Below are 14,148 nucleotides of genomic sequence, written 5' to 3' on the forward strand. Positions count from 1 at the left end.
TGAGCAAATTCATGAGGCACAACCGGCTGATTGTACACCGACAGTGAAGTCAATGATAGTACAGTCGTCGAAGTACAGTCTACTCACCGAGAGTGGGCAGCGGGGGCAGCTTGGTGGTGCGGACCTGAGGAGCGGGATTGGCCCAGGGACACGGCTCCCTCACCGTCTTCAGACGCTCCTGCTTGATGTTCTCCAGCTTGATGGTGACGCCCCCGTGCCCCGCCTTCCTCAGCTGGAGCCCCACCCCAGCCGAGTGGCCGGGGGACAGGGTGGACGAGTCCACCATCGGGGGGGCGTCCAGAGCGCTCAGGTCCCCGAAGCTGCCCCCCCCGCCGTACAAGGCCATCTCTACTCCACTGTCATTGTTGGTGGCGCTGCCAAGTGGCGACGGCTCACTGCTGCATGACGAGTGGCCGCCAGGGCTGGACTGATACGTCTGAGAGAGTGAGCGGGGGGGACAGGGGGGTTAGTGTCACACACGGTCAGTTGGATCGAGCCAGATCACTGGCTGGCTGGTTGTACGGCAGTGCTGTTTGCGTAGAATAATAGAAAAAGCCTTTCAGATCCTCTTTAAGGGATGTTCAAAATGCTAATGTGTTTGTTTTTGGGACATACTATGCGTAGAATAACTGATTAGGCGTATAGATTCACAGGCTATTCATCAGAGATGGGTTGATTTATTGATAAAGGAAAATAAATAGATAATGGATGAACATTTTGAGTCTCCAACAGTCCAGTTGTGAAAGTAATCCATTCTGACCCAAACTGAACTGAAAAGAGTCTTGATCACAGCTTGATAGCTGGCACAATTTGTTCAGCACACATGCTCAACAGTCCCAGTCTTTGAATATTAATTTGATAATGACTTTTATCATTGGCCTGCAGAGAGAACTGTCAGATCTAAGGGCCACGGAGGAATAGAACAGGATACAGACAGAGACAGAGAGAGCGTGTGCGAGCATGCATGCGTGCATGACATTCAATTGAATGGACCAACAAACGTTTAAAACAGGCACATTGTGATGTGAAAACGGGCTGTTGAAGCAGAAGTCTCATGCTGCATCAGAAGGTACCGATTGGAGGAACAAACGGAAAGAAAGAGTGTCAGATGCTCACCTTAGCGCCGCCTGTCCGTTAGGAAAGGTTAAAGGGAGAGAAGCACATTCAAGCAGTGACCAGAGGGGTGAGTCAGACACAGGAGAGGCCAGTAGCAGAAGAGCATCGGTTTTGTTGTTTTTTGTGTGTTAGTCAGGAGGGAAATGCCATTTACGGGAACATTTCGATATTCGATTCAAGCACATAGAAAAGGGTAAGGTTAGTCCTAAACTCGTTAGTGTAAAGGAGCGCTGGGATGACACCAAACCGGCCTAATCGACCCCCCGGACTCACCATTGAGTTCTCCGTCTTGATAGACTTGACCAGCAGGCAGTCATCCGCCCCCCTAGTGGTGCTGTTGGCCTCCGTCATGCCTTCCAGGCCTCGGCCGCCCAGCTTGTGGCTGGACTCGTTCTCTCCGCTCCCTTTGGGCGGCTGGGGCCTCGGGGGAACGTCGCTGCGCTGCTTCTTGGTGACGTGGGCCTCGGGCCCGTGGACGGTCTTCACGTGCTTCCTGAGAGAGCTGGGGTCGGTGTAGCGCTTGGTGCAGCCCGGGATCTTGCACACGTACGGTTTCTGTGGGGGGGGGGGGGGGCGGAAGTTTCGCAATGTCGTCATCTCATCTTACGCGACCGTGAAGGACGGGGTTCTTTCCGTACCAAGTCAAGTGTTCCCATTTGACATGTTGTTCTACATCCCTAATCCATCGTGATGGTTTTGGGATGATGATGATAATAACTATGCATTTGACGGATGATGTGCGCGCGTGCCTACCTCGTTGGAGTGCGTGCGGTTCTGGTGCTTGGCCCGGTCCGAGGCGTTGGAGAAGGCCTTGTTGCATCCCTCGTGTTCGCAGACGTAGGGTTTCTCCCCAGTGTGGGAGCGCAGGTGGGTCTTAAGGTTCTCCAGGCGCGAATAGGCCTTGGAACAGCCTTCAAACTACACAGAGACACACAGGGAGGTTACAGAGAGCGGAGGGGGGTAGAGAGAGATGAAAAGCACTCTCACTCTCGTGTCACAATACACGTGCTGACGCATGTACTGTATTTAAGCTAAATGTGGGGCCTGCAGTGTCTTTGGGTAGCATGGGGTCATTTGTGAAGAAAGTCGAGCATTTCTGTTTAGCTTTTGTATGCATTGGTCTGTGCTGCCATTAGCTATTCCTTTAGAGGCCTCCATGCAGGGGTAATTGGCAGTGTGTGTGCAAGAGAATCAAACTAGATTAGCTCAAAAAGTGGACATAAAAGCCAAAGATCCTTGCAATCCGGTCAGGAGGGAGATGGTTCGAATGAGATGCACGAGGGGTTTACAAACTATACAGTAGATCTTAATAAGGACCCATGGCTCCTTACTTCTCTTTATATTTTAATTACATCCCCATCCTGTCAATCAGCTTTGTGAAGTCTCCTGAGAAGTAATCTTTTATAAGCGAGCTTTGAAGCGAGGAAACCAGACACTGAATTTGATCATCTTGAATGTATGCAAGAAGATGAGGGCCTTGATGAACCAACTGCAAATGTTGGAGGAGGACCCAAGAGGCTAAAGAAACAAGCCTCGAGTATCAGAACCACAGTTCACAGTCGTGTTTTATACTGTCACACAACAGCTTCTAAATGACATGGGGAAGAACTACAGATACAGCTTCGAGTCACCTACGTGTTTTTACGTAGCCACATTGTTCAATGTCAAGTTGCATGCTGGGAGAAGGAGTTCTTACTGTGCATTTGTGTGGCTTCTCTCCCGTGTGTCTGCGCATGTGGACTACCAGCATGTACTGGGCCTTGAAGGGCTTCTGCTCGCGAGAACACTCGTCCCAGCGACACACAAACTCCTTCTTCTCTCCGTGGATGTGGTCATTGTTAATATGCTGCAGACAAAACAAGGCTTTAGTACACCAACAGTCTATGATTGCTAATTTAAAAACAAACAGCACAAAAAAAAGCATCCCTATTTTTCACATGGACTGTGAGTCAGACATGTGAGGACTGTCTGATGTGGACTGAAATTTGATGTTAACTCTCACTAAGCTAAATGGGATTTGTGCTGGTGTCTTGTGAATGTGTGTTTGAGCGTGTGTGCGTGCGTGAGTGTGTGTGTGAGTGCGTGTTTGAGTGTGTGTGTTTGTGCATAGAAGGAGAAAAGTCAATAATGAGAGCAGGCCTCCCTTTTCAGTTCCCACCAGAGAGGACATGCATCCCCCACACAGAGAATGACTCTACTGGCTATCCATCAAGACTGACAGTAATTTTCCATTCGGTAGAAGTGGAGACAAAGGACAATGATTTGTCAGATGTGGAGACAAACACCTATGATTGGCTGTGGATATGTTTTCTCAGACCATGACGCATGAGAGCTAGGGAACTTCCTGATTTTTCCAGAGGATCTTCAGCCTTCCCTATCTTGTCTCACACGACATCCACTCTTCCTGGCCCTTTTTGTGTAAACTCTCTCAAACATGAGGTGGAAACGAGAACAAATGTATCTAGTTGTTTTTTTGTTAAGTGCGTAACAAATGTTTCATTTGAGAGGCTTCTGTCATTCCTGCTGTATTGTCTAGGCATGCAAGGCCTACTATATAGGATTACAATGCATACCCCTCCATTTACTCTGAGCTCTTAATTATACCGCCTTTTACCCAGGAGACCTAAGCCTTACCCCCCCCCCCCCCCCCCAGCACACCGCCCCCCCCATCACACACACACACACGTTCACAAATCCTGTGTACACCTACACCGCATGCAAATACCCCCCCAAACAGACCACTTCATTTCCTAAGGGCATCCACCCACACAATACTCTACTTATGTGGCTGATTCATCTCAAAGCAAAAGCAAATGGAGCCAGAATGTGTCCTCTCCATGTCCAGCCACTGAGTGTGCTGGCGGTTGAGATTCCTGTTCCAGAACCTTCTGGGAGGACGAGGAGACAGAAGTGTGTGGCCTGGAGAGAGGCTTCCATTTTCAGCTATGTACTCTTCATACTGAACTGAAACCATAATTTGGGGCTATTGGGAAGGATTACTCTTAGTGAATGGAACCAAGCACTACACCGGCATTTAGTGTTTCGTTTTTCAAGGTGTGTGATTTCTCTGGTACGGAGCAGAACATTGTGTGAAACCTTGGAACTGCAGGAGGGAGAGGAGGAGTGGCTGGATGCACTCCTGTCAAGGCCTTGGCACTGAACTCCAAGCTGTCATTACCTCCACAGAGGCCGAAAAGTCGAACCGGTTTGGAATGAGGAAAGAGGCTGATTCATTGCACTGTTCTAAGCTACCGTGTTCTTCGTTCAAATGTGAGTGTGCAAGCCTCTTCTTCTCCCTTGTCTCGCTGTGTCCCAGTGAGAGTAGTGGTATGTGAAAAGCTCTTGTCCATCCACACCCCCCAGCTCAGCCTCACACCCAGCCTTTGCACTGGGCTTACATTGTGCACACATCAAGGCACTGACAGGACTCACCACAGGGACTGGGCCTGAGAATGGGTCTCATGCTAGAGGCTGGAGCTGGGGCTAGCCTGGGCTTGTCCTCTGTTCTGGCTGGAGCCGGGAAGCCAAAAGGAGGAGGTGAAGGTGGTGGGGAGAAGGGGTGTAGGGGCCTGTGAGGGGGCCTCTGGTCCTGACCCATAACTGCCTGATATATCACCCCTGACCAACAGGGCAAGAGGAGAAACCCTAACCCACAGAGGATCCCAACCAATGGGAATGCAGATTCAGAAGGGACCTGGGTTCCAGTGGTCTTGGCATGGTGATAGATTTATGACCTGCCTCGTAGAGGGTCGTGGGTCAGAGATCAGTGAGAGCCAGAGGTTGGGGGTTGTGGGGCCACAGCTGCAGGACTGTACCTCCGAGAGAACCTGCTAGATCATTAACCATGCGTCTGTCTGCCACAGGAAGGGATCAGTTACCGCCCTGCTTAATGAAGGGGCACAAAAACCAAGACTTTCGCCTTGAAATAGACGCGAGTAAAAACGAACGGTTCTCTTCCAGCACATGCCTTCTCAGCGGGGAAAGGCGCGGAGACAAACAACGAGATAAAGCGTTGACGCGTCCTCAAGTCCTGACCCTTGTTCACTCCGCGCTGAGCTAAGCGATTACAGAGCTACGGGTGTGGCGCTACTGAGCATGTGCACTGCACTCACGTGAACCAGCTGGTCCTGGGTGTCGTACTCCTTGGCACAGCCCTCCCAGTGACAGTTGGTCTCGTAGACGGCCTCGGGCTCCTGCTTGCACTCGTCCTTGTCCAGCTCCTCGCTCAGGTCCAGGACCCCCCCGGCGTGCTCCTGGGAGCAGGGAGAGATGGGCCGCGGCAGGAACTCCACCTCCATCTTCACCTTGGGCTTCTTGGGGATCATGGGGTTGACCGTGCTGCTGACGGCCGGGTCTCCTCCGGCGCTCTGAGGGAGAGACGGATGGAGAGGGTGAGGCCGCGATAGGAGGGGTGAGAGAGAAGGGCGAGGGAGAGCGAGTCGGGGAGGTAGGGAGATACAGAACAGTGGGTGTGTGTGGGGGGGGGGTGTATGGGGCGAGTCAGATGGAGGAGTCAGAGAGATATCACAGCGTTGTTCTTGGCCTGTGCGGCTGATGTGAGTGCTGGTTCCAGAGTGCACCAGGCACCATAACTCAGAGAGCGACCCGCCACAGAGACTAAACAGTTTAGACTGCTTTATGAGCGCCAGCCAGGGGGAAATATGAAAAGGCAGAAATGATTACCCACAAAGCAACAGCTAGGGACTTTGATCCACCGATGACTTCTTAAGAGAACTGACAGACAGACTGTCAGACAAAGGCAGACTGACTTTTTAAGGCTGAAAGTGTGTGGAAATGCTCGGAAAAGATGGGTCACGGATACTGTAGGTCTAGTCGTGGTCATTGTGTGTGTGTGTTTGAGGGGAAGAGAGTAAGTAAGTTTGTGTTAGAGAGGTTTTCTGAAATCCCACCCAGTCACTACAGTGTAGAGCAGTGCTGCAGGGGCCTCCTGGTTTCACTAACACATGCTTCATTGGCTGGAAACCAGGAAATGTGGTTCTGATCTCTGTCTAGGCTGAGCTACAGCTCACTGTGTCTCTGTCTGTGTGAGAGCCTCCGCCCTGTACAGTACAGCGTGTGTGCGAGCTAGGCGTGTTTGTGAAGAACTGTGCGGGTGTGCGTGCGTGTGTAGTGCACAGAACTGAAATAGAACCTGCGATGGACTTCACGTGTGTGGGATCGTGTGAGGGCCACATGGTTGGCCTTTTCTTTTGTGTCTTGTTGGCGGTGTTCTAGGTTCCACTAGGTTTGTGGGTGGAGCTAACCGGATGATCTTGGCTAGGCTCGGGAGGTTACAAGTCAGCCCCTCTCAAGATCCTCTCTCCCTCTGCCCTCGACATACCGAGCGGGCTGAGGAGAGGGAAGTTTACATTGGGATAGATCATGTTGTATATAATAAGATGAAGGAGACCGAGGAGAAGCTGAGATAAGAGAGAGGAGAGACCACTCCTAGGACAATCACTGACTTTTCACCACTAGCACTTGAACGTGTTGAGTAATCCAGTTTAGGCATATATAATGTAGTCAAGAAAAAAAAATAGATTAGACTCATTTTAAACACACCTGGTTCCTAAAGAAGACCAGGAGGAGGGTTGTGGACGTAGATGCGTGTAGGTGTGTGTGTGTGTCTAAGCTCACCTGCTTAGACTCTGCGCTGCTGCTGTTGTGGGAGCTGATCAGAGAGGAGGCTGCCAGGACATGCTGGCGGGCGGGAAAAGAGGGTGAAGGCTGGATGAGGGGCGGCGTGTGGCCGAACGCGCTGAGACCCCTCTGCTGGGACAAGAGCTGCTGGTAGGCCACTGGGTTGATTGGGTGGGGGAAAGGGAACGAGGGGCTGGGGGGGGGAGAGAGAGAGAGAGAGTCAGTCAACACATGGCCTAACAGCGTCAACCCTCAACTACACACAGCACGGCAAAGAATCCCGATAATCCAAGAAATATTCTGTAAGTGTGTACATGAGGGTGTGGTACACATTGTGTGCGTCCATTGTATGTGCGCGTGTGTGTCTGGCACACGTGTGTGCGCACCTAAGGCCTCCGACAGAGAGGTGTCCGTAGGAGCTGGAGGCTGCAGAGCTGGAGCGGGAGTTGTTGATGTAGGCCACCAGGGAGTTGGGCGAGGTGCGGATCATAGTCTGCAGGTCGATGCTGGCGTCCGACAGGGGGGAGATGGAGAGGGCTCGCTTCCTGTTCAGCCTGGGGGTCAGCCTGGGGCTGGAGAACCGAGACACTGCCGAGGGAGAGGACACGGGCCGGATTTACCACAACATCTACGCACAACGTCTATCAACGGTGAAAATAGATGGTACAGACACATCGTATAGTGGTTTAAGCCACAAAATCCGAGGTATTTTAGGTAACACCAGAGGATCACACAGTCCCGGTGTTTCTGCTCTCTGTCAGACTCGGTTACGCAGGGAGACGCAACGGACTGATCGGCAGATCCGTGGGTTCCCGGGAGAGACAGAGTCTTGGTGGAACCTGAGGACTTCTGGTAAAGGTCACGGTGGAGCCAAGGCAAGCCCTGCTGTATCTCCTGCATCTCTTCCTCAGCCCCCCTACTTGAGATCGACATCCTCTTATGCATAGCTAATCACTCCTAATCATTTGCCGTAATTACCAAGATAGGAATCTCTCTCTCAGGCAGTTGTATTTGAGCAAGTTAAATGGGGGCAATTTAAACAAATTGATTTCAGAATACCATTAACATTAAAAATAACAAGGCGTGTTTTAAGGTAGAGGTCAGGGCCCTCTTGGTGGGCTTTGGAGCTATTTTAAAACATGCGCTCACATTCCCATGCACTTTTTTTGTGTGGGTGCGTGTGCGGGGGAGGGGCATTGTTTGGGTACACATTAAAACCGCTTTGCTGTGGAATACAAATCAAGTCGAGGGAGAGAGAAAGGACAGGGAGAGAGAGAGAAGGGAGAGAGAAGAGAGGGAGAGAGAGGTAGAGAGAGAAAGAATGGAGAGAGAGAGAAGAGAAGGAGAGAGAGAGATTGGCGAGAAAGAGATAGAAAGAGAAGAAAGGGAGAGACAGTGTGTGTGTTTGAGGCAGAAGGACTGGTGTTTACCAGCTGCTGTGGACCAACAGGTGCTGGGCATTAGGCCTGGTGTGAGAGGACATAGAGCAGCGTTGGTCTGGGGGGTAATTAGGCCTTACAGGGGGCATCATCAGAGGCGCGGGGCAACAGGAAGCCTATAATAGCCCCATCACACCTCTCCTAGACACATGCACTGTGACGGACACATACCGTCTGACAGCCCGTCAACCACAACCCTTGCAGCCTGCAGCCAATCACTGACCTGTTATTGGTTTTACGAGTGATCCATCCCCCAGCCACATGGACGTAGGGGTCCAGGGACCACCAGTTTAAACCTCGCAGCCATAAACTGTGATCTTCTCAAACAGTTACATTCAGAGGTGGTGGATCGTAAAACAAAGGCACATGTGCTCGCTCAGAGAGCCCCGGGACTGTGACGACAGTTGAATACTAGCAGAGATGTGAGAGATATTTATGAAAGAGTTGGCAAAAACAACAAACGGTCCCTCCCCTGGAATGTTCTTCTGAGAGGCTAATAAATAAATGTGTCATGTATCATTAGAACCACTGGGGATTAGGGCGGGGTGGGGGAGGAGGAGGGGCGGGCCCGGAGGGATGAGAGGGAGGATGGGGGAGGGGAGCCGGGTAGAGAGGGGGCATTGCTGGGAATCGAGAAGGGGGGTGGGGAGGGGGTCTTACCCATATTGGGGTTTATGGTTCTCTTAAGGAGACTGGGAGCGAATTCAGATTTGCACTGCTCGGCTGGCTCCTATCCCCCCCGACTGGGGCCTGGAGACGAGGGGCCATTGTGGAGTGGCGCTGGTGCGGTCCTATTCATCTCTCCTAGCCACAGACCTCGGGGGAGATGGGCTTATTAATGTGCCACTTTATAAAGCAGGAAACAAGGCATGGAGCCTGGCGCCTACCTCAGGCCCTGCCGCGCCCCTCCCCACGGCCCCTGCTCGTACCTCTCTGCCTCGCTCCACGTTCAACAGGAGCACGCTCAACCGCGTTTTTAGTCTAGGCTGGCACTTCAAGGTGCTGTTCGTCCGTCCGTCTGTCTCTTCTGTGTCGTCTCCCCCAGTGTGCCTGCGTGTGTCTCCTAGCCTGCGTGTGTTAACTCAGCGCCAAGGGGTCACGGCGTCTGTTCTGCCCGAGGTCACGCCAGCGCACACTCGGAGATGGAGTGTTTTATAGACAGCGGCTCTAATTTAAGGGGTGCGCAGGTTCCGGCGGGAGCGAGAAACCAGATGTTGCGCGGAAGGCGGCGTCGCCTCGGAGCCGAGCGGGCGGAAACAGAGAGAGACGGGAGAGAGATGAAGAGGGAGATTAAACAAGAGAAAGTGACGACGGATAGAGAGAGGGAGAGGGAGGGAGAGAGAGAGAGAGAGAGAGAGAGAGAGAGAGAGAGAGAGAGAGAGAGAGAGAGAGAGAGAGAGAGAGAGAGAGAGAGAGAGAGAGAGAGAGAGAGAGAGAGAGAGAGAGAGAGAGAGAGAGAGAGAGAGAGAGAGAGAGAGAGGGTGCCATGAGTTATTCTTTCAGGCTCTGTGGGAGCACAGGGAGTGCTGGCTGTAATTGGGGGATCTGGACTTGATATATGGGCTTATAATTACAGGCACTTGAGCACACATTCACAAAAAAAGCAGAGGGGTGGCGATAGGGGGTAGCGATTATTTTAAGCATCTGCCTTGCTGTTTTAATTGAAATGGCTTTGTGGAAAATCAGAATACTGTAATTGGGAGGGTACTAATCCCCCCCCCCCCCCCGCCTTCCCCACCCAGCCTGTTCTACCAGCTCAGCCCACAGAGCCCCCTGAATGGCCGCTGGCACAGGGGGGCCCACAGCAGAACACAAAGGTATGCTGCCTTTGTTCTCTGTGGCTCACAGGCTCTGGAGGCATGGGTTTAGGGAGTGAACGCAGCTCCAACAACCAGCGGGGCTCCCTGGGAGCCCGGCAGGAGCAGGGAAGGAGAGGCCTCCTCCTGTCACCCCTTGTTCGGGGCAACGTTGTTCTGGCTCTCCGTGGGGAAAACCGATCGTTGGAGGAACAGCTTAGAGGGACGTCTGTGCACCACAACCAGGGCATCTGATTATGACTTGGGCCCTATCCCATCCTGTCCTGTCCAGGCCTGCTCTGCTCAGCCACCTACAGGCTGGAGGGGGGGGGGGGGGGGGGTGTGTGTTTATTTTCCCTGGTAAATCTCACTAATACCATCACTGAAAACTTTATTAGAGAGGGGCTCGCGCCGGATCTTCTATGAGCCCCCAGTGTCCTGCTAAAGCCAGCCTTGTGTTTGGGTATGTACACACACACTCAGTGTGTGTGTGTATATGTGTGCTTGTACAGTAAGTGTTTGTGTATGTAGTCTGGAGGTGGGGGCTAACCTCCCCCCCCCCCCCTCCTACACACTGGAATCTCTTTTTCCTCAGGATGGCAGACATTTGCTTTGGCAGCAGCTATTGTCACGGGACCTTGAGTTTTCCAGTCCGCTCCCAACACCCTCCCTCTTCCTTGCCTTGCCTTTGATTGGCCTGATCTTACGACAGCTAACCAATAGTACCATACCAAAGTAGCCTCCTTCAAGTCCGCACTGTGAGGATGTAGACGCGAACTCAGTGCTGCTGAACCACAGGTGATGCACTGCTCTGCTCTGTGCTGGAAAAGGCTGTGGCCTGTTTGACTGGGCCTTAAGCCTCCTGTCATCCACCCAGGGTCTAGCCTTTCCCCATCCCCCTTTCAGTGAGATCCGGGGAGGGAGAACACTCCCGACATGAACACGTGCAGCAGATTGACTTGATCCACACATGGAGGCCCAGGAGCGTGGCCCCAGGAGCGTGGCCCCAAGAGCGTGGCCCCAGGAGCGTGGCCCCAGGAGCGTGGCCCCAGGAGCGTGGCCCCAGGAGCGTGGCCCCAGGAGCGTGGCCCCAGGAGCGTGGCCCCAGGAGCGTGGCCCCAGGAGCGTGGCCCCAGCCTGTTGCGAAGACTCACGTCGCGGGGGGAAATGGATCTGTGTTGTTTTAGTGGAGACGGCTCTTTCAGCCGGCGTGTCGGCCCGTCACACACAGGCAGTGATTAAAGCGTAAGAGAACACAATTGGCACAGGCACGCACTTGGCACCGCAGCGGAGCATTTCGAAACGGCTACGGCAGGCGGCGGCCAATGGCACGGTGTCTCCTGTGTTTGTTCAGCAGGTCTGTTAGAGCAGACTGAGTGACAAGTACTGTACACTCAAACAACAGCAACATCCAGTAGGTAGATTCAGACAGTCTGTTCAGATTACCTTCATGGCTTGTTCTCATTGATTGTCTATTCTACTCGGACAAATGTACGGGTCTAGTCCAGCTTTTTACAGTATAGTACAGTATAGTACAGTACGCTCCGCCCTGGGAGACTGGATAACTTCATCCTGACATATTTAGAGCAGTTTCAGTATGTGTGTAATTTCCAGAGCAACATTCCTGGGTTAAAGTGGTTGGTTTACAGTGCTGAATGGCGAATTCAGTTTAATCCGTAGATGTTCCCCTCTGGAGCTGTAAGAACAGCAGCCCGTCTTAAAACTTTACAATACTCCCCGGCACTGACGTTAGCATCCAGAACTTTCCATGAAGACTTTTCGGACTTTTACAGTGACTGTCAGTCTTAAAGCTATTAAACCCGGAGCTCTCATGTTCACTAATGGACACACTGAAGTCAGCAAAAGGAAGCATGCTTGGAGTTCACTGAGGTCTTGCTCTTGCGGTGGGTCCACTGAATTTATTAGAGCATAAATTGATTTTTAAATATGCATATTAATTTTATCAGCGCAGTCTTCCAAAACAAACGGCAGGTCTGGGCGCATATTTATCGCCCTTTCTGCAGTAAATGAAGCTCTTTATCCGCCAGACTGTCCGAGGAGCCATTAGCCCTGGGCCTGGGTCAATACGGACCCTGTGTCTGTGGGCAGCCATGGAAGAGTCCCCAGCTCTGCAGCGGACCAGCCCTGACCACATCACTCCTGCCCAGGGAGGAGACCACAGAGGGCTGCCAGAGGGAGCAGAAGGCAGGCCGCTGTGTTGGGGCTGTGGGTGTTTGAGCAAACAGCCTCTCCAAACAAGCTTGGGCAGGCAGTGCAGTGGTGGTCAGAGGGGTGGGGATGGAGGTGTGTGTGTGGGGGGTAGGGTGGGGGAAACAACCTCTGTGCCCCCAACCGACCTCGCCTCTTCATGTTTTATTAAGTGAATCGAGGTAATTTAAACCATATATTTGCAGTGGAACTGGGGGGGGGGGGGGGTGTTTGTGGCATTTTCTTATGAGTGCGTGAGGATACTGGCGCTGGTGTCACGCAGACAAGATATTAACACCGCCAGGAGGCTAGCCGGGGTCTGGTGGGTGGTGGGGCAGGATGAAAAAGAGATGGAGGCTCCATCATGGAGGCGTGCTAGAGAATATGTTTGATTGTCAGGCACCGAATGGATACATTTCACGGACAATCTTCCTCTCAGTGGAGTACACACTGTGGTACCCTTTCATAAGGCCACTGCTACAAGAAGACTTCTTGGAGATGTTTATCTTGAAAAACCTGGTCCTGGTCCTAGAACAGCAGACTTAGAACGACCAATCCATTTTGGTCAAGGACTTAATTTCCTAATATCATACAGTTCAAAAACAGGCATGCCTCTTTCAGTCTTTTTGCTTGCCCTCCTACCTGCTTGTTTGCAAGGCTGCCTTTTTGCATGCCTGCCTGCTTGCAATCCAGTATGCGTACATGTTGGTCATTAAACTACCCTTGCCATTAGATGGAGAGAACAGGGGATGTGGATAAATACCCGCCATTACAGAACAGATATGGAGGATATCTGTGTCTTTCTACTGTACCTCCACTACCAAATCAGTCTCTCTAAGCCTCTCTCTGTTTGTTTCTGTCTGTCTCTTTCTCCCTCTCTCTCTACCTCCTTGTGCCTCTCTCTCTTTCTCCCCGCAACACACATGCTTGCCCTTTTAAGGTTACTGTGGTGTGTGGGATGTTACTCATAACCGAGCAACACACCTGAACCAGTGAGTGAATGAGAGGCCTGCGAGGGTGGAACAGTTGTTTTTACGAGTGGCCAGCCCCAGGGCTTTCAGTGTTTATATAAGCCCCCCCGCTACGAGTCACAGCTTTTATATGTCCAAAAAAGCTCCTCTCTCTTTGATGTGGGGGGGGGAGTCTTCCACACAAAAGCCACAAGAAGGAGAAGGAAAAGGCCTTCTATGAAAAGCATAGCATTAACATACCTGCAGCTAAGCTACAAGGGGAACCAGACGGCACAGCTTTACATTTGGGTCGCCGACCAAACGCTGAGCCCGTTTTTTCCCCCCGCTCGCACAGCGTTCCCCGTGACCCCGTGGGCCGGGGGGTTTGGCGTTCTTACCATCCACGGGACTGATGTAGTCGGGCAGATGGCCCGCGGCGGCGGCTGCCGCCGCTGCAGCCGCCCCGGTCTGCAGGAGCAGGTCTCCGTAGGGGCTCCTCTGGCTGGCCATCAGGTGATAGTACTCTGTGGGGTTGGCCCCTGGCGGGGGAGGGGGCAAGCTGAAGAGCGCACGCTCCTTCAGATGCTCATGGGTCACTGAGGAGGAAGAAGGGAGGGAGAGACGTGAGGAGGGTGGATGGACGGACGAACCGGCCAAATCAGATAACCAGGGATCGTCTGGGAGATTCGCCGAGGCGGAAGAGGGACTCGAGGGAAGAGGACGGAGAAAGCAAGCATATTTCTGCGCTTCCATCTCTTGTAGCTAAATCACTTGAGACAGACATTTTGAAACACACACACACAAGCATACCAAGCCATAAACGGTGTCCGTAGTGGAAGGGAAAACCTTGAGCACAACGGCAATATTGATGTAGAACGTGTTAACACCTGCACCCAGTAAACCCACATTTAAAAGTGTCAGGGGCTATAAGAGTGAGCGATGGATTTGTTTGTCTTTCATCCCTCCTCGAGCCACCGAGGGTTAACCATGACCAACCTC

At 52.3% G+C, this 14,148-nt stretch overlaps 1 protein-coding gene across 1 annotated transcript in view; it reads right to left on the reverse strand.

The window, feature by feature from the left end:
* Positions 1-14,148, reverse strand: part of gli2a (GLI family zinc finger 2a) — a 59,621-nt gene that overhangs the window by 3,958 nt on the left and 41,515 nt on the right. The window contains exons 5-12 of the mRNA XM_062456966.1: positions 13,548-13,745; positions 7,143-7,344; positions 6,754-6,949; positions 5,229-5,483; positions 2,813-2,962; positions 1,870-2,034; positions 1,390-1,671; positions 88-436 (exon numbers count right to left, since the gene is read on the reverse strand). Coding sequence (XP_062312950.1) covers positions 88-436; positions 1,390-1,671; positions 1,870-2,034; positions 2,813-2,962; positions 5,229-5,483; positions 6,754-6,949; positions 7,143-7,344; positions 13,548-13,745 — 1,797 coding nt within the window. The remainder of the gene's footprint in view (positions 1-87; positions 437-1,389; positions 1,672-1,869; positions 2,035-2,812; positions 2,963-5,228; positions 5,484-6,753; positions 6,950-7,142; positions 7,345-13,547; positions 13,746-14,148) is intronic.

The sequence above is a fragment of the Osmerus eperlanus genome, chromosome 3, assembly GCF_963692335.1.
Source record: "Osmerus eperlanus chromosome 3, fOsmEpe2.1, whole genome shotgun sequence".
Classification (NCBI taxonomy): Eukaryota; Metazoa; Chordata; class Actinopteri; order Osmeriformes; family Osmeridae; genus Osmerus; species Osmerus eperlanus.